Consider the following 22,531-nt stretch of genomic DNA (forward strand, 5'->3'; position numbering starts at 1 on the left):
AAAAAGAGCTGGGGATCTCTCTCCTCTCTCTTTTGCCTTCTCTCCTGCCATGTGACCTACACACAACAGCTCCCTTTTGCCTTCCGCCATGAGTAGAAGCTGCCTGAGGACCTCACCAGAAGCAAATACGGATGCCATGCTTCTTGTTCAGCCTGCAGAATCGTGAGCGGAAAAAACCTCTTTTCTTTATAAACGACCCAGCCTCAGGTATTCCTTTACAGCAATACACATGGACAGGGACACCTCATAGCAACTTTACTGTCATGAGCACCCAGCCAGCAGAAAGACCTGGAAGAACATCTGGGAAGCTGAATGTGCTGGGCCTGGCGGGATACAGACCTCTCTCCCACTACTGTTCCAGAACTCAGTTGCATGGCTGCAAGTCCCCAAAAGATGTTCTGGGAAATGTGGTGTGCATTATTCTTCAAGAAGGGGACAGTGGTTTCTGGTAGACAACCAGTGGTCTCCTCTACATATTTTTGATAGCATAATTATTTGGGTCTGTATATTTTCCTTTGAGAACTGGTATTTTTTCCCCTTTTGGATCCTATTGGTACTGATATACTATCAGTTTTCAATAAGATACGTTAGATATTTCATTATTTTGATCTTTACTTATTTTTTGAACCAACACGTTTTGAGCAAAAATTTTTTAAAATTCTGGATGATAGATATTGGTTTATTTCCTAGTTGGCTATTAGCCTCTAATTTTATTCAATTATAATCAGAAAATACTGTTTGTATTGTTTTTCCTCTTGTGAGTTCATTGAGATTTTCTTTTATGAATATAGACTCAGATTCTGCGAGTGCTCTGAGAATGTTTTGAAATGACGGTACATTCTATATAAATGGAGTTCATAGTTGACATACACATATCAATTATGTTATTCAGGAATTAGTAATAACTTTATTATTTATTTGATGTGTAATGGGCAGAAAAAGGAGAATTGAATCCTTCTTTAGGTTGTTTCTTATTTATTCCAAAAATGCTTATTATTTTTACTCTTTTAAAAATTTTGAGATGGAGTCTCACTCTGTCACCTAGGCTGGAGGACAGTGGTGCAATCTCAGCTCACTGCAACTGCTGCCTCCCAGGCCCAAGTGATTCTCATACCTCAGCCTCCTGAGTAGCTGGGACTACAGGTGCCCACCACCATGCCTGGCTAATTTTTGTATTTTTAATAGAAATGGGATTTCATCATGTTGGCCAGGCTGGTCTTGAACTCCTAACCTCAGGGAATCCACCCACCTCAGCCTCCCAAAGTGCCAGGATTACAGATGTGAGCCACTGCGCCCAGCCAAATTAAGTTATATATATTTTTTAATTTTATTATTATTATTATTATTATTATTATTATTATTATTTTGAGGGAGTCTCCTCTGTTGCCCAGGCTGGAGTACAGTGGCATGATCTTGGCTTACTGCATCCTCTGCTTCCTGGGTTCAAGGGATTCTCCTGCCTTAGCCTCCAGAGTAGCTGAGATTATGGGAGCCCACCACCACACCCGGCTAATTTTTGTATCTTAGTATAGATGGGGTTTCATCATGTTGATCAGGCTGGTCTTGAACTCCTGACCTCAAATGATCCACCTGCCTTGGCCTCCCAAAGCGATGGGATTATAGGCATGAGCCACTGCACCTGGACATATTCCAAATATTTTAACTGATAAATGTTGGTGCTATTTTCTTTTGATCATGGATATACATAACTTCAAATTTTGTATTGTGAATTTCTTTCTTTATGAAGATTGTCTCATTTAATAATTTGATTTCATTAATTTTATTTAATAAGATTTTGAGCTTCCCTTATCACACACCCACCCACCATTTGTTCCTCGTTTGTCTGAGGAGCTTTTGCCTATTTTTATTACTTTCAGTTTTTCTGAGACACTCTTTCATAGGTGTATCTCCTATAAACAACTAATTCTTGGATTTTCTCTAAGATTCATTTGGATTTCTTTTGTCCTTTAATAGGTAAGTTAAAGCCATTTACACTTATCATTATTACCAACATATTTTGTTTCATTTTATATCACATTTTGTGTTTCATTTGTTTCTTTTACTTTAAAAACAATTTTTCACTATGTAGTTTGTGTTTTTTTACTATTTTGTTTTATGCAGCTTCTGAAAATTTGGAAGAATTATAGTTTTTGGCTTTAGAGTTATCTTTTTCAATTTAACATGTTAATCTTTTTTAGATGTTCTCTATTGATTTCTTACTATAAACGGGGTTAAAAATAGTTTATTTTTACTTCTTTTTCTTTTCTTCTGCTCCTCTACCACTCAGCTTTATCTGGTAAGTTTATGTTTCTTAGGATTTACTCCTATACCATTAAATATCTTTATACATCTATTATTTGGTGTGTCAGAATTAAATATCTTCGGGCTTCTTACCTTCTCTCTTCTCCTATTTCTTTTTCTTTCTTTCTTTCTTTCTTTTTTTTGAAACAGAGTCATGCTCTGTCACCTAGGCTGGAGTGCAGTGGCACCATCTCGGCTCACTGCAACCTCCATCTCCTGGGTTCAAGCAATTGTCCTGACTCAGCCTTCCAAGTAGCTGGGATTGCAGGCATCCACCATTATGCCCTGGCTAATTTTTTTTTTTTTTTTTTTTTTTTTTTTTTTTTTTTTGAGGCAGAGTCTTGCTCTGTCGCCCGGACTGGAGTGCAGTGGCCGGATCTCAGCTCACTGCAAGCTCCGCCTCCCGGGTTTACGCCATTCTCCTGCCTCAGCCTCCCGAATAGCTGAGACTACAGGCGCCCGCCACCTCGCCCAGCTAGTTTTTTTGTATTTTTAGTAGAGACGGGGTTTCACCGTGTTAGCCAGGATGGTCTCGATCTCCTGACCTCGTGATCTGCCCGTCTCGGCCTCCCAAAGTGCTGGGATTACAGGCTTGAGCCACCGCGCCCGGCCTTAATTTTTTTTTTTGTATTTTTAGAAGAGACAGGGTTTTGTCATGTTGGCCAGGCTGGTTTCGAACTCCTGACCTCAAATGATCCACCGCTCTTGGCCTCCCAAAGTGCTGGGATTACAGGCATAAGCCACTATGCCCAGCTTCTTCTCCCATTTCTTTTGATAGCTTTAGTTAGTTGTATCATTTCTTCATGTATGGATTTGGTATCATTTGTGTCTTGCTCTATATCATAAGCCGTACCTTTTAGTCTTATTTATACTAAATGGACTCAATGCTCACATCTGGCTTTTTGTCAGTTTCTCAATTCATTACTTGGTTAACAGAAGTTCATCCTTTGGTATCCCCTTCCAAGAAGACTCGTGCGAATGTTGTCTTCTGAGTTCTTACACATTACATGGCCGTCATGCTTAAATGACTGTTTTGCTTAGAGGTAATGCAGTGGTTCAGATGCAGCTCTGGAGCGTGGGCTCGGAACTCACTCTGCTGAGGTTTGAAACTGGCTGCGATCCCTTAGCACAAAGACGATTTACTTAACCTCTCTGTGCTTGTTTTCTTGCTTGCAAAATGGGAGTGATTATAGCACCTTCCTCAAAAACTGATGTTGCGGACTAAGAATGAATAGATGTGGAATGCTAATAATAGTGCCTGGCACAGAGAGATTATTCAATGGAAGCTACCACTATGTCTTACAAAAATTTTTAGATCCACCATAATAACAGTGCCTTAGTCTTTTTGTGTTGCTGTAAAGGAATACCTGAGGCTGGGTAATTTATAAGGAAAAGTGGTTTATTTGGTTCACAGTTCTGCTGGCTGTACAAGAAGCATGGCACTAGCATCTGCTTCTGGGGAGGGCTTCAGGCTGCTTCCACTCACGACAGAAAGCAAACGGGAGCTGGTGTGTCACATGGCGAGAGAGAGCACGAGAGAGAGAAGGGGGGTGCCGGGTTATTTTTAACAATCAGTTCTCCCAGGAACTAAGAGTGAGAACTCACTCTCTCTGAGAATGGCACCAAGCCATTCATGAAGGATCTGCCTTCAGGACCCAAACGCCTCCCACCACGCCCACCTGCACAGATGGGGATCAGATTTCAACATGAGATTTGGAAAGAAAAAATATCCAAAGTATATCAAGTAGCAAAAATGTACATTGATCTTTCACAGAGGGTTTTGTAACCATAATTTCATCAACTTCTCACATTATATAAATCTGAAGAAAATTCTGAGGTCAAGCTACCACTTTCCTTTTATAGGTAACTTTATTTATTTATCTTTTTTTATCGGATTACCCAACAGATTCCTTATCTTCAAATTTTGATAACTTTACCAGAATATATATCTTTTTAAAAATCACTATTTTATTTTAAGGTAGAGTACTTGCAGAGAAAAATGCATAAAACACATATACACAGCTTAATAAATTTTTATAAAGCAAATACTCTTGTAATCATGAGCCAGGTAAACATACAGAATATTTTCATATTCCAGAAGCCCGCTGAGTGTCCTTCCTAATCACAACATTCTCAGAATAAATTGCCTCTTCAGAACTGGTAAACACACAAGGGAAAATCAAATCTTAAAATCTAAATTGAATAATTCTTCACTATCATGTGAAGGAGTCAGATACCTTCAAGCACATATTTTCGTTTATTTTTTTTTATTTTTTTTTTTTTTTTTTTTTTTTTTTTTTTGAGACGAAGTCTCGCTCTGTCGCCCAGGCTGGAGTGCAGTGGCCGGATCTCAGCTCACTGCAAGCTCCGCCTCCCGGGTTTACGCCATTCTCCTGCCTCAGCCTCCCGAGTAGCTGGGACTACAGGCGCCTGCCACGTCTCCCGGCTAGTTTTTTTGTATTTTTTAGTAGAGACGGGGTTTCACAGTGTTAGCCAGGATGGTCTCGATCTCCTGACCTCGTGATCCGCCCGTCTCGGCCTCCCAAAGTGCTGGGATTACAGGCTTGAGCCACCGCACCCGGCCTATTTTTTTTTTTGAATACAGCTTTATTGAGGTATAATTCACATGCCATACAATTCAGCCACTTAAAGGTATATTTCCCAACCGAATAAAAATATTTCTGTGCTCTTTCGGGCCTTTTCAGACTTGCTTAAAGACGTGCCCTGCTTTCCCCAGATAGATTCATTAAGTAAGTAATAAGTGTTTTTAGAACCTTGTGTTGTTTGTGTGATGTCACTAGTGTTGACATCCAAACCAAATTTTAGATGGTGTTCCATGCTACCAGTACAGGATATCTACATGTTGTTGCCCAAGTTTTCTATTTCCTTGTTAATCTTCTGCCTAGTTGTTTGATCCATTATTGAAAGTCAGGATATTAAAGTCTCCAACTATTGTTGTTGGATTATTAACTTCTCCCTTTAATTCTGTCAGTTTTTGTTCTTTACGTTTTGAGGTTCTGTTGTTGGGCACATATAGGTTTATAACTATTTTATCTTCTTAATGAATTGACCCTTTAATCATTATAAAATGCTTTTTCTTAGTAAAAACTTTTGTTCAAAGTCTATTTTGTCAGATATTAGTACAAATAAATAATAATAGTCACCCACAAAACACTCTAACTCTCTTGGTTTGCTTCTTCTACCCTTTTACTTTCCACCTGTTTATGTCCTTGAATCTAAAGTGTGTCTTTTCTAGCATTCGATCATATCATTTGATCATGTTTTTAAATTCATCCTGGCAAACTTTACCTTTTGAGTTTAGTGTTTAACCCGTTTTCATTTAGTGTAATTGCTGATAAGTTGAATTTATATCTGTCATTTGGATACTTGTTTTTATGTCATGTGTGTTTTTCTTTTTCTCTTCCTCCATCACTGCCTCTTCTGTTGTTAAGTGGATATTTTCTAGTTTATTCCTTTTGTGTTTCCTTTACTGTATTTTAAAATTTAATTTCTAGGCTGGGCATAATAATGGCTCATGCCTATAATCCCCATGTTTTGTGAGGCCAAGGCGGGTGGATCATTTGAGCCCAGGGGATTCAAACCAGTCTGTGCAACATAGTGGGATCCTGTCTCTACAAAAAAATACACATTTTAAAAATTAACTGGATGTGGGAGCACATGCCTGTAGTCTTAGCTACTTGGGAGGCTGAGTGGGGAAGGATCACTACAGCCGGGGAGGTCAAGGCTGCATGAGCTGTAATTGCACCACTTCACTCCAGCCTGGGTGATGGAGTGAGACCCTGTCTCAAAAGAATAAATAAAATAAAAATAAAATGAAATTTAATATTTTAGTGATTGCCCTAGAAATTCCAATTAGCATATTAAAACAATCTAATTCAGATGAATATTAGCTTCATTTCAATATTATATAAAAACTAACAATATAACTCTATTTTATCTCATTTCCTTTGTGCTATTCTTTTTATACAAATTGTATCTTTATATATTATTAGTCCTTCAATATAGTTTTGTAATTCTTGCTTTATGATTTGTCTTTTAAAACAGATATGAGAATAAAGGAGCTATATACAAAATATGTTTATACCATAAAGAAACTTCTTCTACTATACAGAAGTCAATTGCCCTAGAACCTTTCTTCGTGTTATTATTATCATTGTTTTGTCATTTTGGGGATGGGGAATGATACATCTGTTTAATGTTTAGGTAAGTTAAAGACCTCTTTTGTTTCTGAAAAAGTTCTTCAATTTATAACTCATAATATTCCTTAGATTCCATTATTTCTATTCTGTTATTCAGGAACACTAATTTGTGTAGAAGATTAAAGAAAAATAACCTAAAAAAAAAAAATAACAGTCACACACAACACACACATACAATATACACTGACCATACAAGATATGAAGGTGATCTTCACAAAATGTAATTAGGTGAAAAGTAGAACTGTCATTTGGGTGAACAAGCTTTTTGCAATATTGAATTTGCCCTGTTTAAAGTCCTTCCTTGCTTTGCAATACCAATAATGTATTTTATTTTACTACATTCTAAGCAGTGTTCTGGTGCCGCCTAGTGCTACAAATGAGTAAAAGCCACTCTGTTTTTTCTTTTTCATCCTTTCTCCTCTGCCCACCTTTGCTTCCTTTCCCTCCCTTTATTCATCTCGTAATAACTGCCATTTTCTATTTCACATTTCACTGTCTGAATTATAATATGTGCTTAAAAGAGCCAAAAGATGCAATTTATTTTTTATGCTTACTCCTGGGTAGAGTTAAACACATTTGGGAAAATATCAAATTATCTGGGAGTAAAGGTTTAGTATTCTACCTATTAGGCATTTCTTCATTAACACAGTCTTTTTGTTGTCTGTATTTCCCTTCTTTGTGCTAACTGAATGAGGATTAGCCTACCTTTTCTCTGCCCCCTCCACCTTCTTTCAGTTCTATTCTGTGAGATCCTCACATCATTATAAATAATCTTTGCTTTACCTCTAACTCCTACACAAAATAATACTACCCCATGCTCATGCTCCTCTGTGTCACTTCTTCACATGTGTCCCCCATGTGCTGACACCATCATGTCCACTGTATAATTCCACCTCCACTGGAAGTGCATCACTTTATATTTCTGACCCCTTTAAACAAGTTTTAAAAGTTCATGACTTTTAAGCTGATATAAGTAAAAATGAATAATAAAAAAATAGATCATTCAAAAGAAGCCAAGAGAAAGCAAAAAAAAAAAAAAAAAAAAAACTGAAAAAAGACAAACTGAAAATCATGATATAGCCGGGCGCGGTGGCTCAAGCCTGTAATCCCAGCACTTTGGGAGACCGAGACGGGCGGATCACGAGGTCAGGAGATCGAGACCATCCTGGCTAACACGGTGAAACTCCGTCTCTACTAAAAAAAAAAAAAAAAACTAGCCGGGCAAGGTGGCGGGCGCCTGTAGTCCCAGCTTCTCGGGAGACTGAGGCAGGAGAATGGCATAAACCCGGGAGGCGGAGCTTGTAGTGAGCTGAGATCCGGCCACTGCACTCCAGCCTGAGCGACAGAGCAAGACTCCGTCTCAAAAAAAAAAAAGAAAAGAAAATCATGATATGATTAAATCCAGTACTATTACAACTGCATGAAATGTAAGACTAAATATTCTAATTAAAGTCAAAGATTATCAGATCAAATAAAAACCATATCTCAACGATATGCTGCTTATAGGAAACAAACATAAAGATAGAACATAAAGATACAGAAAAGTTAAAAGTAAAATGATACAAAAAGATATAACCATACAGACACTAACCAGAAGAACCCTGGGGTGACTGCGTTAACATCAGACAGAATGGAATTTAAATTATAAAAATTCCTGGAGATATTCTGTATGATTATAACAGGTTCATTTCTTCAGAAAGATATAAAACTTTAATTTAACATAGTGTGTATATAATATGTATATATGGTTTTATAGATATATATGTACATATACGATTTTTTGAGACAGGATCCCACTTTGTTGCCCAAGCTGGAGTACAGTGGCGTGAACACGGCTCACTGAAGCCTTGACCTCTCCTGCTCAAAGGATCTTCCTACCTCAGCCCCCGCAAGCAGCTGGGACTATAGGCACATGCCACCACACCCAGCTAATTTTTGTATTTTTTTGTAGAGACAGGATTTCGCCATGTTGCCCAGGCTAGTCTCAAACTCCTGAGCTCAAATGATCTGCTGGGACTACATATGATTTTATAATGATCTTTGATTTCTTACTTAGTTCTGTAGGAAATACTCTGAACTCTAAATAATTTTAATTATTTGAAATGTATTGAGGCTTGATTTATGTTAAATAATATGGTCCATTGTGTGTGTGTGCATTTGTATTTGGCAAAGGCAAATCTTAAAAAGAATGACACCTCTGTCACTAACTGATAGAAAAGCAGACGAAAAGTCTGTAAGGATGAAGAATATTTGAGCAAATTATTAGCAGATTTAACCAGTGGACATTTATAGAATACTGGACTTTTTGCATGCAGAAAAATCATTCTTTTTAAGCTGACACACACATTTACAAAACTAATCATATACTTTGCCATAAATCAAGTCTGACAGTTATTAAGAGTATGTTCTCTGGAATTAAATGAGGATATAGATTATCAGGAAGTGCTCATATATGTCTATATATACTTAGAAGCAATATATTTCCAAGTAATCAGGTCAAAGGAATCCTAATGGAAATTAGAAAATATTCTAAACTGAATGTAGTAAAATATATTGAAATTTGTAGAATGCAACTAATGTCATACTTAGAGGAAAATGTATAGATTTAACTGTGTATATATATATATATATATGAGGAAGAAGCAAAAAAACGCATGTGAAGCATCCATCTCGAGAATGTAGAAAAATTAGAATAAGGCTGAGACACAGTAAAAGAGAAAGAAACATAAAGAACATAAATTGACAAAATAAAAAAAATCATTTGATAAAGAAGATGAAAAAGTTGAAATTGTTTGAGAAGACTAAATAAAATGAGAGATTCCTAATGAATAATCATGAAAGAATGAGATGGCACAAATAACTGATTTTAATAATGAAAAGGCACAAACCACTGCATATCTTACAAACATTTTTATTAAATCACAAGAGGATAGTATGACAAACTTTATACCAATAAAGTAGAGTACTTAGATCAAATGAACAAATTCCTAGAAAAAAATATATTTATCAAAAAGATAAAACAAGTAAAAAAATCAATTAGACCTAAAATTATTAAAGATATTACATTCAAAATTTATCTCAATGCTTCATCTGATTTGGTTATTTTCTAGGCCTGCTGTTTTGTGAACGGTTGTCCTGGAGATTGTTTTCTAATTTTCTCTCTCTCTTTTCAGTTGCTTGTTCTTGGCTGGGCGCAGTGGTTCACTATAATCTCAACACTTTGGGAGGCCAAGGCGGGGGCATCACCTGAGGTCAGGAGTTTGAGACCAGACTGGTCAACATGGTGAAACCTCATCTCTACCAGAAAAAATATATATATAAAAATTAGCCAGGGGTGGTGGTGCATGCCTGTAATCCCAGCTAATCAGAAGGCTGAGGCATGAGAATTACTTGAACCCAGGAGACAGAGGTTGCAGTGAGCTGAGATCGCACCACTGCATTCTGCATTCTGCATTCTGGCTTGGGCGATAGAGCAAGACTCTGTAAAAAAGAAAAAAGAAAAAGAAAAAGCTTGTTCCCTTGGTCCCATGCTTTATCTTTCTTAGTATATTCATTCCTTTTAATGAAGCATATTTTCCAGTAGCTCTGAGAAAGGGTGTACAAGAATGTAGCAGATATTTGTGGTACCCTCCATCACACAGATTAGGGCTACCCTCACATATATGATTGATTTTTGGATGTTAAGCCAACCTTGAATTCCTGGGATGAATTCTACTTGGTCATAGTATGTAATCCTTTTTATATGTTGCAGGACTCAGATTCCTAATATGTTTTTAATAATTTTTGCTTTTGTTAAGGCAGGATAATACATGGTCAAGTTTTCATTTCCTGTCATGTCTTTATCTGCTTTGGTATCATATTCCCCACTCAAAACCATTCCCTTTCTGTGGCCGCTGCAAGTCCTCAAGGCTCCAGCTCTTTCCAAACTGCCCTGCCATGGATCTATCTCTTGCCACCAATCTCTGGCTTGTGGCTTCTAAAAATACTACTTGTTTCCACTGTTCTTCCAGTCCTAGGAGTGGTAGGTGCGTATTCTGCTTTGTATGATCCCTTGTTTGCTTTTTCAGCTTTCTCATTTCCTGTGTAAACTTATGTATGCTTTGAAAGCTAGAGAGTTGCTCCTTTCTTCCCTTCATTGATATAGAAGGTTTAGTTGGAGATACAAAATTTAGTTAGGAAGCCACTTTGATAGTTCAAGGGAGAAACTCTGAGGATTTGACTTGAAGTCGTGGCAACAGGGATAGGGCAAACATATGTAGTTCATTATCATTTGGAAATAAAATTGATAAGACCTGGTCACTGACTGGATATGGTAGTGAGAGAGAGGAGGATGAGAAGAGGAGGAATTTAGGTTTCCTCCTGGTTCTAAGTGACCAGGTGGATTGTGGTTTCATCAGCTGAGATCAAAATACAAAAGGCACAATGGGAGGAATCGCAGTAAGGGAGAAGCCAGTGAGTTCACATTTGAGTATGTTGAGGGCCTTTGGATAGAAGGGCACCCAGCTGGATTTAAATCTGAAATTCAGGAAAGGGTTAGGGCTGAATATAAAGATTTTAGAGTCTCCAACATATGCATTATAGTGAAAGCTATAATGATGCCAGGACAGCAGAGGAGTCAAGAAGAAGCATACTTAGTTTTGTTTGTTATTTCTTTTTTTTTTCTTCGAGGTGGAGTCTTGCTCTGTCACCCAGGCTGGAGTGCAGTGGCATGATCCTGGCTCACTGCAACCTCCAAATCCCGGGTTCAAGCGATTCTCAGCCTCCCTAGTAGCTGGGACTACAGGCACCCAGCACTATGCCCAGCTCATTTTCGTATTTTTAGTAGAGATGGTGTTTCATCATGTTGGCCAGGCTGGTCTCGAATTCCTGACCTCAGGTGATCCACCCACCTTGGCCTCCCAAAGTGCTGGGATTACAGGCATGAGCCACCACGACTGGCCAGCGTACTTAGTTTTTAATATTAAAAGCCAATCAGTCAAAACAAACACTTTCTTGACCATTGCACCTGCAATTAGATCACACTCACCTCCATGGCCGGGCTCCTCTAAGGAGTAGCTGATTTTGCCTCCCTCTACTTTTGCATTCACTATGTATTCAATCTTTTGTAATACCACACAATTAGGCACCTGCCCACTTTATCATCTTCAATCTTCAGAATGGCTGAGGCTATGTCACATTAGGTCACTCCTAATAGCTGTGTCCTAATAACAACCTTTGTACTTGGCCTCTTCTATGGCACTTGACACTATTAATCACTTCCTTCTTGAATTGTTCTTTCCCCATTTATTAGATAATATCAGATTCACCTTATTCTCCTCCTTTCCTCCCTCTTTTTGTCCTGCCTGTGTGTTTAATCCTTGTAATTCACAGCCCTCTTGGCTACATTCTTTTCTGGGACATTATCATCCCCTTTTATGGGATTATCTGCTGATCTCTCTCAAGTATAAATCCCTATTTCAAAAACCTCTCCTAAGCTTCAGAAACACTCTCTCCCCGATGGCTTGCAAAGTCCCTAAGCAACTCAAATTCAGTGCAGTCATCTTTTGCTGCTAACCTTCCTATATCTTATAAATGGATTAATTTTACAGTATAGTCATCTCAACCCAAAATGGAAAATCATAACATTCCTTATCCCTTTATCTCCACATTGAATTGACCTCTAAGCCTTAAGATCATATATTATCCCTCAACATTTTGTCCCTTCCTGCTGGTTCAAGTGTTCAGCATCTGCCCCTGTACTATTGATCATGTCACATGCATGCTTCAGTCTTCCAGTTCTTGTCCATTGCCTAGGATAAGATCTGAAGAACTTTGTATGGCTCAGGAGACTGACCTCTGCTTATCTCATTAAGTTTCCTACTGTTCCATTTCTCCCATTCCCAGCCCTACCTTCCAGATATGTTAGACTATCCTGACATTTTCCCCAAATTGCCATGCTCCTCTTTCCACACATACATGTTCCTGGAGAACTATTTACACTTACTAATTTCTTCTCCTGAGCACTTCCTGTACGCCTTCATTCTCCTTAAGTGCTGACCCCAGACGTTCTATTAATCTAAGCTCTACCTGGTCCTCTGGCACTGATCTTCTGTCCTCCCTGACTTTTCCTCCTCCACTCCCTGTGGAGAGAGCTAGTATTTAGCTTTAAGACTCAGTTCCCTGGTGCTCATTGACACCACCCCTCCTTCACAGACTTGTACATGTCTTCTGCACTGCACAGTGCCCCAGTGCTTCCATATATTTGGAAATGTATCCATTTATACAATATGATAACAGGCAGCACATTTTATTGGAAGTCTTTTATTTTCCTGCCTCCTCTTGTAGTTTGTTAACTCCTTCATGGTAGGGACTATATTTGACTTACATTTGCTTTCTTAGTCTTCTGCAAAATGCTTGGCACCCAGAAGGTGTTCAGTAAATATTTGATTAATCAGGGCAAGTGAACAAGGGCACAACCTCCATGTAGAAACAGACTGTTGCATGACCTTTCCTCCTGTATCCACGCACATGACAGTGCTCCTCTAGTGTGGAGTTTATTGGTTGATTAATCCATTAAACATTTATACAGCACCTGGTAGTTTACAAATATTTTGAGCAGATATACCAAAAAGCCCATTTGTTTACAAGCTGTGTCTTTAAGAAAATTACTCTTCCAGTACAGAAAGAAGCCATATTCCATTTTGATGATTCATTCCTACTGATGAATGTAAAGTAGAAGGAAAAGTGGTTATGGCTGACGGCAGACACACCATAGTGAGGCTTTTGCTGTAACTCAGTGGCCTTTCATGTCCTGGGCCCTTTCCTCATGATGGGCCTGTCCTTACCTTGTTTCAGCCTGGGAAGGCTGGTGTGCCTTTACTGGGCCTGACTAGGGCGTCCACAAGCAAGTGCTGCTGCAGACCCGAACATGGCCAGGCAGGCACACGAGTCAGAGGAGTGTGATGTGTTGGGACAGACCAGGTAAGGATGATGATGCAGGGAAGGCATGTTGGGAATCATGGAGCCCTCTAATCTTTGTCTCTCCCTAAGGTCTAAGCTCACACACACAGGGCTTCTGCTCCTCATCCCAAAGGAAGACAAGCTCCCTTTTATCTCTTCCCTTTCCAAAACCCACTCTCAAAAGAGAATCTGAACTGTATCCACTGTAAATGATAAAATATATAATAGCTTAAAGATTATTAATTTTTTGTCCAGTGGGTCTTCCTATCTAAACAGCATAGAGAGATTTAGATTAATGTTCTAAATAGCCAGTTAAATACCTGGGATTATGTTCTAGGAAAGAGATAAAAAACTAAAGAGCCTAACTGAAGCTCCTGAAATTTTATCAGGAAGGTGGTTATCTTCTTTCTCCACCAAGTTGGACAACAGGGAGTGGAGGAGGAAGTCAGGGAGGACAGATGATCAGTGCCAGAGGACCAAGCAGAGCTTAGATTAATAGAACGTCTGGGGTCAGCCCTTAATTAAGGAGAACGAAGGCGTGCAGAAAGTGCTCAGGAGAAGAAATTACTTTGAGTGCTGAGTGACAGGACCTTGTATGAGGTAAACATTTGGGTGTAAAAAAGGACAAGGACAAGGAGCGTGTCCTGGTCTGTGCCTTCTGCATGAGAACACCTTTGCATGTCCCCTAATAGGAGGATCGGAGAGAAGGGGAAGGGAAGGGGGGAAGAGGCAAAAAAAAAAAAAGGAAAAAAGAGCGAGAAAGAAACACAGAGAGAGAGAGAGAAAGGAAGGAAGGAAGGAAGGAAGGAAGGACGGACGAAAGGAAGGAGAGAGAAAAAAAAGAGAGGGAGGGAGGGAGGGAGGGGAGGAAGGAAAAGGAGAGAGAGAAAGAGAGAGAGAAAAAGAAAGAAAGAAAGAAAAGGCTGGAGGGACTCGGAAATCCTTCTGGCCCCCAGCGAAGGCTAAGGAGGGACTGGGCGGGCGCTGGGAGGAGCCTCGGAAGCATCCTCTGAGCAGCCGCCTCTGAGCACGCTGGGAAAATCCTTCCTCCCTCGGACATGGCGCTCACCTGCCCGGCGGCAGCAGCCGGCTCCGGCGCCGCGGTTCGCGGGTCCGGGCGGAAGAGCAGCTCCAGCTTCAGCCGTGGGGTGGAAGGAGGCGGCGGCGGCGACGGCGGCGGTGACGGCGGCGGCGCGGCCCGCGGGCCCAGGTGTTAGCCCTGAGGGAGCCCGGGGAGCCGGCCGGGGCGCGCAGGGTGCAACGGGGCGCGCACTAGCCCCGGGACGCAGCCGGCATGGTGTCCCAGGTGCTGCAGCTGCTCCGGCAGGGCGTGTGGGCCGCGCTCACCGGGGGCTGGTACCACGACCCGGAGCAGAGCAAGTTCACCAACAGCTGCCACCTCTACCTGTGGCTGTTCCTGCTGCTGCTGCCCCTGGCCCTGCACCTGGTGAGTGGGGAGGGTCAGGTCCGGGGGAGCTGTGGGGATGGAGGGAAGGAGGAGAAAGGAACCACAGACGTGCCATCAGCCTCACGGAGTTTCAGGTTCGTAGAGATTCTTAAGAGATGGAAGGGGAAGGGCTTCAGAAATTTGGGACAGAGAACGTGCAGGGAAAGGGGGCTGTGAGGATTCACTGGAAAAGAAAAGAAGTAGACAGGACTGCGGGGGCTCGGAGACTCATTAAGAATTGATGCCGGATGTTAGGATGAGTCACTCTCCTTGTGGCAGGGAGCGTGCAGCTTGTTTTGTAAGTGGGTAACTCTAGGCCTCAGAGCTGGGTAGCTTGGGATGTTTGGTGTGAAATACTGTAGATTGTAGCCAAGAGGCAAAACGAAATGTGAAAAGCAAACTCATTTCAGTTGTTGGCCCCTTTTTTCCCCTCTCACCTTCTTTCTTGTTTTGCTTTGGGAAGGCAGGTTCAATTATCAATTACTCACATTGTAATTTCTACACCGCTGTGTATAGAAATCTGTAGGAAGATATAATAATGGATAAATCCAATGTACTTTATGCTAGACAAAGTATTACAACATTTAGTTGGGGCTTGACATTTTAGTGGGGTTATGGTAAGTGAGTGCTTGCTGAAAAACTAAATAGATGGCCTTCTTAGGTAGATTATACATAATTAAAACAATGGTTTACCTTCTTTGAAAAGCTGTACAGGTAAGGTGTTCCATGTCTTATTAAACTTTACCTGCCAAGAATCTAATTTTGGTATGTCTGTTGGAGGACTTTATTCCTAACACGTTATTTGATCATGGGTTTTTTACAGCAAAAATTGTCAATGAGTTTGCATGACTGATGGATTCCGAGTTTGACATCTGTGATTGGGTTCCTCTTTACTCTTTTTCCGGCAGTGTATCCAAAGGGTCAGAACTCTGGGTGTGAAGCCATGATGCCGGGGTTAAATTTTGGGTCTACTGGTTACCAGTTGTGACCTTGGGGAGGTTATTTACCATCTCATTTTTCATTTCCTTATCTGTAAAATGAGAAAAGGTAAGAGTACCAGATTTCTAGATTGTTTTAGGGATTAAATGAGATAGTACATATAAAGCCACAGGTCTGACTTGAACTGAGATTGGACTCAGACCTGGGTTTACAATTCTGTTCTGCTAGTTATTAGCTGTTTGATCTGATACTGAACTTTTCTAAAACTTAGCGTTCATATCATTAAAATGGATGTAATCATCATAATCACCACTTCACAGAAAAATTAACCAAAATTGTATATAAAAAGCATTAAATACGGAAACTACTTGGAAACCCTTCAATAAATGCAAGTTTCTTTATTCTTTCTGATTTTGTGCACCATTTTTCTTAACTCATTTTTCTTTAGCCTATGGGTTCCAGTGTTTCCCCTTTTCCTAGAGGGACAGCATAGCAAAGTCATGAGGAACGCAGCCCTCACCAGGGTGAAATCCTGGTTCTCCTGCTTACTAGACCTAGTATGAGCTTGAGCAAGCTTCACCTTCCTTGTTTGTAAAGCAGGGATAATTATAGTACCTCCCTTATAGGGTGAATATGAGAACTGAGTGAATTAATAGATGAAAGTACTCTTAGTACCTGTCACACACAGAGTGCTTAGTAAGAGATGACCTTTTTTTCCTTCCCCAGCTTCTAAAATCTCTCCATCCTTATGTTTTCTGATTCCATTTAGCTAGAATTAATTTCTCTTCTTCCTTACCCTTATACCATTCTGTACTTACTATTAGTTTTACAGCATTCTGTAGTTGGACTATCAGCATTAATAGTACTTTTCGAATTCTGTCTGGTACTTAGTTGTAGGAACATGTATTTCACTTCTATGTCTAGATCATAAGCTTTTTTGAGGGCATGGGTTTTTATGTTGTTTATTCATCTTGGTTTTTCCTTGTACATAGCAGAGTGCTCTGCATTTGGTAACACTGATCTCCTATATAATTAACTTGTGTGTCTCTTTCTTTTCCAACTAGCATTAAATAGTCTACCTCACTATGCTTTTTGAATATTTCCTGATAATGAAAGCAATATATATTCCACTTATAATCCCACTCCTCAGAAACAACCACATTAGAATTTAATGTTGTGTTCCTGCAGATGTTTTTTTCTATGCATATGGGCTCATTTTTGTAAAACTCTACTTAAGATTTGATGTCTACGTATGGTCAGAACCCTTAATTTCTACGTAACTATGCTTTATTGAGTAGCTTGATTTAGATCTTGCGTTTGTGAGTAGGAAATTGTCCTTCGTTAACTTGCTTTTCGATGATATTTAAATATGATTTTCAGCTAAATCTCAAAATGTTAGAAAGTAAAATCTGAGATCTTAAATAATTTTACTTTTATACCAGACTTTAAAGAATGAAACAGATGTGCCCAAATTTTTATATCTCTATGCCAGCATGCCTTTAACCATTATAGAATAATTGTATGTGGGTGCAGCTACTTTTTAATATATCGCCTGTCTTATTAAAAACACGCCAGGTTATTTTTTCTTGCTTTAGTCTTCTGGTTTCTGAAAGTGCCCTTGAAATAAACGGCCCTCTTCCCCAGTGGAGGCTTTGGACTTCAGATCTTGGTGCTTAAATATATTCCTCTGCACTTCAGTGTTGTCTGTGATTGTTAATGTCTTTTTCAATTTGTTCATTTACAGTCATTTGTTCCAAGAAGATACTTGACTACTTACTGACAACAGGGGCTTAGTCAAAGTTCTGTGAACTTCTCTCTTTTTTTTTTTTTTTTTTACAATTTTAGTTTAAAAATGTTTAATAAAGTTTTGGTCGGGTGCAGTGGCTCATGCCTGTAATCCCAGCACTTTGGGAGGCCAAAGTGGGTGGATCCCTTGAGATTAAGGGTACAAGACCAGCTTCGCCAACATAGTGAAACCCTGTCTTTACTAAAAATACAAAAAATAAGCTGGACGTGGTGGTGGCGCATACTTGCAATCCCAGTGACTCAGGAGGCTGAGGCACGAGAATCGCTTGAACCCTGGAGGCAGAGGTTGCAGTGAGCCAAAATCACGCCACTGCTCTCCAGCCTGGGTAACAGAGCAAGACTCTGTCTAAAAAAAAAAAAAAGAAAAGAAAGAAAGAAAATTTCACTGTTGAAAAGATCCACTTTTTAATTTAACAGATACTTCGAGTATTTAAAATATTTTTATTATTAATTATTGAGGCAAATTTCTAATCCCTAGAATGTACTTAGATCTGGGTGATAATGTGGAAATAGTGATTTTTTAGCATTTGTAAACTATGTATATATTTGTGAGAAATGTTTGGAAATGTACAACTGAAAACAGTAAGTCAATTTGGATAACTTGGAAAGAGTTTTACTTTGGTTGGTTATCAACCTCCTTTTCTTTTGGACACACTGAAAGATGATTTGAGAGATATTTAAATTGTCACTATTACATGTGTTTTGTCTTTATTCTTTTGAGATGATAATTAATGGAGATTCAGAGCAGAGTTTTCTTTACAGCAGGGGCATATGGGCACGATTCTGGCCTTGTGTCAGTTCTGAGAGCATAAGCCTCAGGTCAAAAGACACAGTTCCCGTTCTTCCTCTTATCAATTGTGTGGCCTTGTGCAAGTCACCTTACTTCTCCAGACCTCAGTTTTATCATCTGTAGAATGCGGATAACACTTTCGTTTTATAAGTTTAGCAACTGAGGTCCAGGGAGAGTCAGCTGTTTGCCCACAGTCATCTAGAGAGTCAGTGGTAAAATTCTGCATTTAGCTGAGGTTCTGCAGCATCCAAGTCTTTGGCCTTCCAGGACATTATGCTGCCTGACATAGTACATATAAGAACACTTTGAAGTCTGTGAAACGGTGGAGCCACCTACAGTGGAATTATGATTGTGCCAGTGGCATTGTGGTCAGCTCCACTGGAGAGGAAGAGTTGAGTGATGGGAAGAATGAGGTGGAATTTTCACATCCTTCCAGACCCCATGCACGGCAAGACTTGATTTTCCAGGCCTGACGTATGTGTTTGGATGGGCAGCCCTTTCCGTGCTTGTGGACAGAAAGCCTGTCTTTTGTTTTATGGCTGGAGCTTTCTGTTTCCTTTCCTTTAACTTTAGCCAGACTTGTTCTGTTCCCAGTTCTGCTTTTTAAAATTTAATCAGAGACCTTCTTTGATAAGACCTACATCATTTCTAATTGCCGTAATTATAATTAATAGGATTATCTGTCAAGCGCTAGCATAGTACTAGGCAAATAGTAAGCACCCAACACATTCTAATTGTTATTACAGCTAACTGGTGACATTTCTATGAGAGTCCGCAGTCATTTCCCATTCTGGTATGTCATTATTTTTTTTAGATCTTGCATTCCTCTTTTTTCAATCAATATTTTCCCAAGATTTTACTATAAAAAGTTTAAAACATACAACAAAGCTGAAATAATTTTACTGTGTGCAGCCATATACACAGCACTTTGATTTTACCCCATGAACATTTTACTATACTGGCTTTATCACCTATCTATCCATTTGTCCATCCTTCTATCGATCCCTTATTCTACTTTATTTTCTTGATGCATTTCAAAGTAAACTGCACACATCAGTCTATTTCTTCCTAAATACTTCACCTTGCATAATAAATGACAGTTTGATGGAAATTTAAATATACTACTTTTTAAAGAAAGTTACCATGGAGCTCTGGTTTGTGGGCCCCATGGACTAGGCATCTTAGATTATTCTACTCCTTCACACCCCTAACTCCCATAACAAGGCTTCCTGAGGCCTAAGAAATGAAGGTGCAATTGAATGTTGAGGTTTGAGAATAGAATTTAAGGTTTTGCATTTCTTTGACCACGCTTCCTTCCTTCCTTCCTTCCCCCCACCCCCCTCCATGCTTCACCTAGACTTCCTCTCCTAATTTTAACATATAAGATGACTTTGTGTAAATTATGGAAAGGCAGCCTCTGCAAAGAGGCAGCCTTTCCTGGCCCATTTAATCCTGTCAGCAGGAGACCTTTGTGCAGAATGCAACCTGCACAGCCTTGCATAGCAGGCTTGGCCCATTCCACTTGGTTGTTGTTATTCTCTTGAACTGCTTGGCATGTTGCCGTTCCCAAAAGGTTACCTCTGTTCTAGTCAGTCCTAGCATTTATATCCAATTTTCTCAAAAGAAAGGCTTTCTCTGTTAATGAATCACATAGTCCGTGCTTTCTTTCCTTTGACTCCCAGAACCTTGATATTTGGTCCTACCACTTCTAGGGGCCTTATTTATTCTTGCATTGAGATGCCTGATCCTTTGCACTATCTCCATAATTTACCTGAATGTCTGGCTTCCTGCCTCCTGCCCTCACCTGCCTGAAGCAGAGTTGTATTTGAGGTGAAGAGCCTGAGCATGGAGTTGCTTAAAAGGCACGCTTCCTGGGTCCTGGGCCTCCAAAAGAACTACAGACTTAGTCCCTCCAGATTTGAGCTGAATGCCGAACCATGCAGTTGTCTCTCAATTTTTGCTTCTCCAGGTGGCTCTGTGGATGGTGTGTGCAGAGGACTTGCCTGTGTGGAGGGCTCTGCTTTCCTGGAGTCCCTTCATTTGTTGCTGGGGCAGCCGTCTCCAGTCTTTTCGAATTGACAGTTCTTTTATTGAGTCACAGTTGCTCTCTTTCTGTACAACTCCTCCCATTTATCCTTATCGTGTGCCGTTAGACACATGCATGTCTGCGGGCAGGATCTATGTCCCCAGGTTGTGTTTCTGTGTTTGTTTTTTCTTTCCATTCTGGTATTACAAGTTCATAACAAATTTTCTAGCAGTTAAACTTATGTCTCCTGCCTCATTCCCAGCTTTCTTAGGGCTTCTTGAGATTTCCCCCCATTAGTGACTAGTTGTATTTTGAATGGTTCACTCCTCAGATACATGGCATTTTCCCCCAGGGTAATGTCTAATACTTAATACCCTATTATTTTTGTTTTAATTGAACAATCTAATTCACTTGGTGTTACTTCTTTTATATAGAATACTTACTTAGTGATTGTTATTTTCTGGCTTTAATCATTTGGTCTCCTAAATGGTAAATTTTAAACATTAAGTATCTTATTGCTATTTCATCTTCTCTAAATCTCCTTCCTATGCTCTCTGCAAGAAGAAAATGGACTCACTTTTAATGGTATTCAGATATTTCCATACTTTTTGTCTGGTGCATTTTCTTCCTTCAGCATTTACAATTGTATTATGTTACTATTATTGGAATAGGTAAGTATTACAGCCAACACTTCTGAGCACATATGAGGCAGACACTTTTGTAAGAGCTTTGCAAGAAAGAAATCATCTCACCTTCCCCAGTGTCCCAGTGAGGCACCATCATTATTCCCATTTTACAGTCAATGAAACTAGCAAAGAGAGGTAGGTAAACATGCTTACAATACATGACTGTCACGGCCTGACTAGGATTAAAGCCCAAGCATTGGAGTTCTTACCCACTCAGCCATATCACTTCTAACAGGTAATTTTACAATGTGGGCATATTAGTCCATTTTCATACTGCTATGAAGAAATACCCAAGACTGAGTAGTTTATAAAGGAAAGAGGTTTAATGGTCTCACAGTTCCACATGGCTAGGGAGGCCTCATAGTCATGGCACAAGGCAAGTGAGGAGCAAAGTCAGGTCTTACGTGGTGGTAGACAAGAGAGCTTGTGCAGGAGAGCTCCCCTTTATAAACCATCAGATCTCGTGTGACTTATACATTATCATGAGAACAGAATAGCAAAGACCTGCCTCATGGCTCAATTACCTCCCATTGGGTCCCTCCCATGACATGTGGGAATTAAGGGAGCTATAGTTTAAGATGAGATTTGGGTGGGGACACAGCCAAACCATACCAATTGGTATATATTCCTTGCACGTTTGCATGAAGACATATGAACACTAAAAATGTACAAAAGGACACATAACAAATATATACCTTCCCTCTCACACTTATTTCTAGTTTCTCACTTGAGATGGAACCACTATACACAGCCTCTTGTGTTTTCTTGCACTGGTATTTCATACACGTGTGAATGGAAGTTTGAATGTAAGGGGTCCTGAGTGTAATCATAAAGCAATCTTATTTGTCTTCCACTGTTCCTTTCAATTTGCTCTGGACAGGAGTTTTTTTCCGTATCCCAGATAAAAACATAGGTAAGCCCCATGACTTCAGATCACAGTTTATACACATTTTATGATGGCTTTAAGCAACAAAATACAGACTTGATTTAGATTGCAGAGTGTGCAGTTCCATGGCATAACCAAAGCTTCCATCATTCAGTCATTTCTAGGTAGGAAGGGACATGATGATGGCACAGTCTTTCCTGCTCTCCTTCTCCCTCATGCATTGACTGATGTTTCTGATGTCCTTGGCTTTGGAGAGCAGGATGATTCTTTGTTGACTCTCACGGTGGTAAGCTGGCCTTGGGCTCTCAGAGCATGGCACATGTTCCCTAGTTGACTCTCTGGAGAGCTGCCTTCACACACCCTCAGAGACCCCATTCTCCTTGCCAGCCTTGTCTCTCTGGCACTTGTCTTGATGAGGTGTCTTTGCCCTGTCCGGTTTCTTACTCTGTCTACCTCCAGCTTTCTTCTGCTCCAGTATCCTCTGCTCCATA

General features: G+C 39.9%; 1 protein-coding gene across 5 annotated transcripts in view; it reads left to right on the top strand.

Moving 5' to 3' along the window:
• The first annotated feature begins 14,503 nt into the window (after positions 1-14,503).
• The window catches only part of PCNX2 (pecanex 2), a 275,321-nt gene continuing 267,293 nt past the window's right edge, over positions 14,504-22,531 (top strand). For 4 of the 5 annotated variants that reach the window (XR_002732387.2, XR_002732388.2, XM_023216240.2 and 1 more), the window contains exon 1: positions 14,504-14,907. Coding sequence is in view for 3 of the 5 variants with exons in the window: in XM_023216240.2 (XP_023072008.1) it covers positions 14,755-14,907 (153 nt within the window). In the remaining 2 variants the exon portion in view is untranslated. Of the gene's footprint in view, positions 14,908-15,730; positions 16,230-22,531 lie in introns of those variants that run through there. The other variant, XM_023216242.2, reaches the window with a different exon arrangement.

The sequence above is a fragment of the Piliocolobus tephrosceles genome, chromosome 1 (genome assembly GCF_002776525.5).
Source record: "Piliocolobus tephrosceles isolate RC106 chromosome 1, ASM277652v3, whole genome shotgun sequence".
NCBI lineage: Eukaryota > Metazoa > Chordata > Mammalia > Primates > Cercopithecidae > Piliocolobus > Piliocolobus tephrosceles.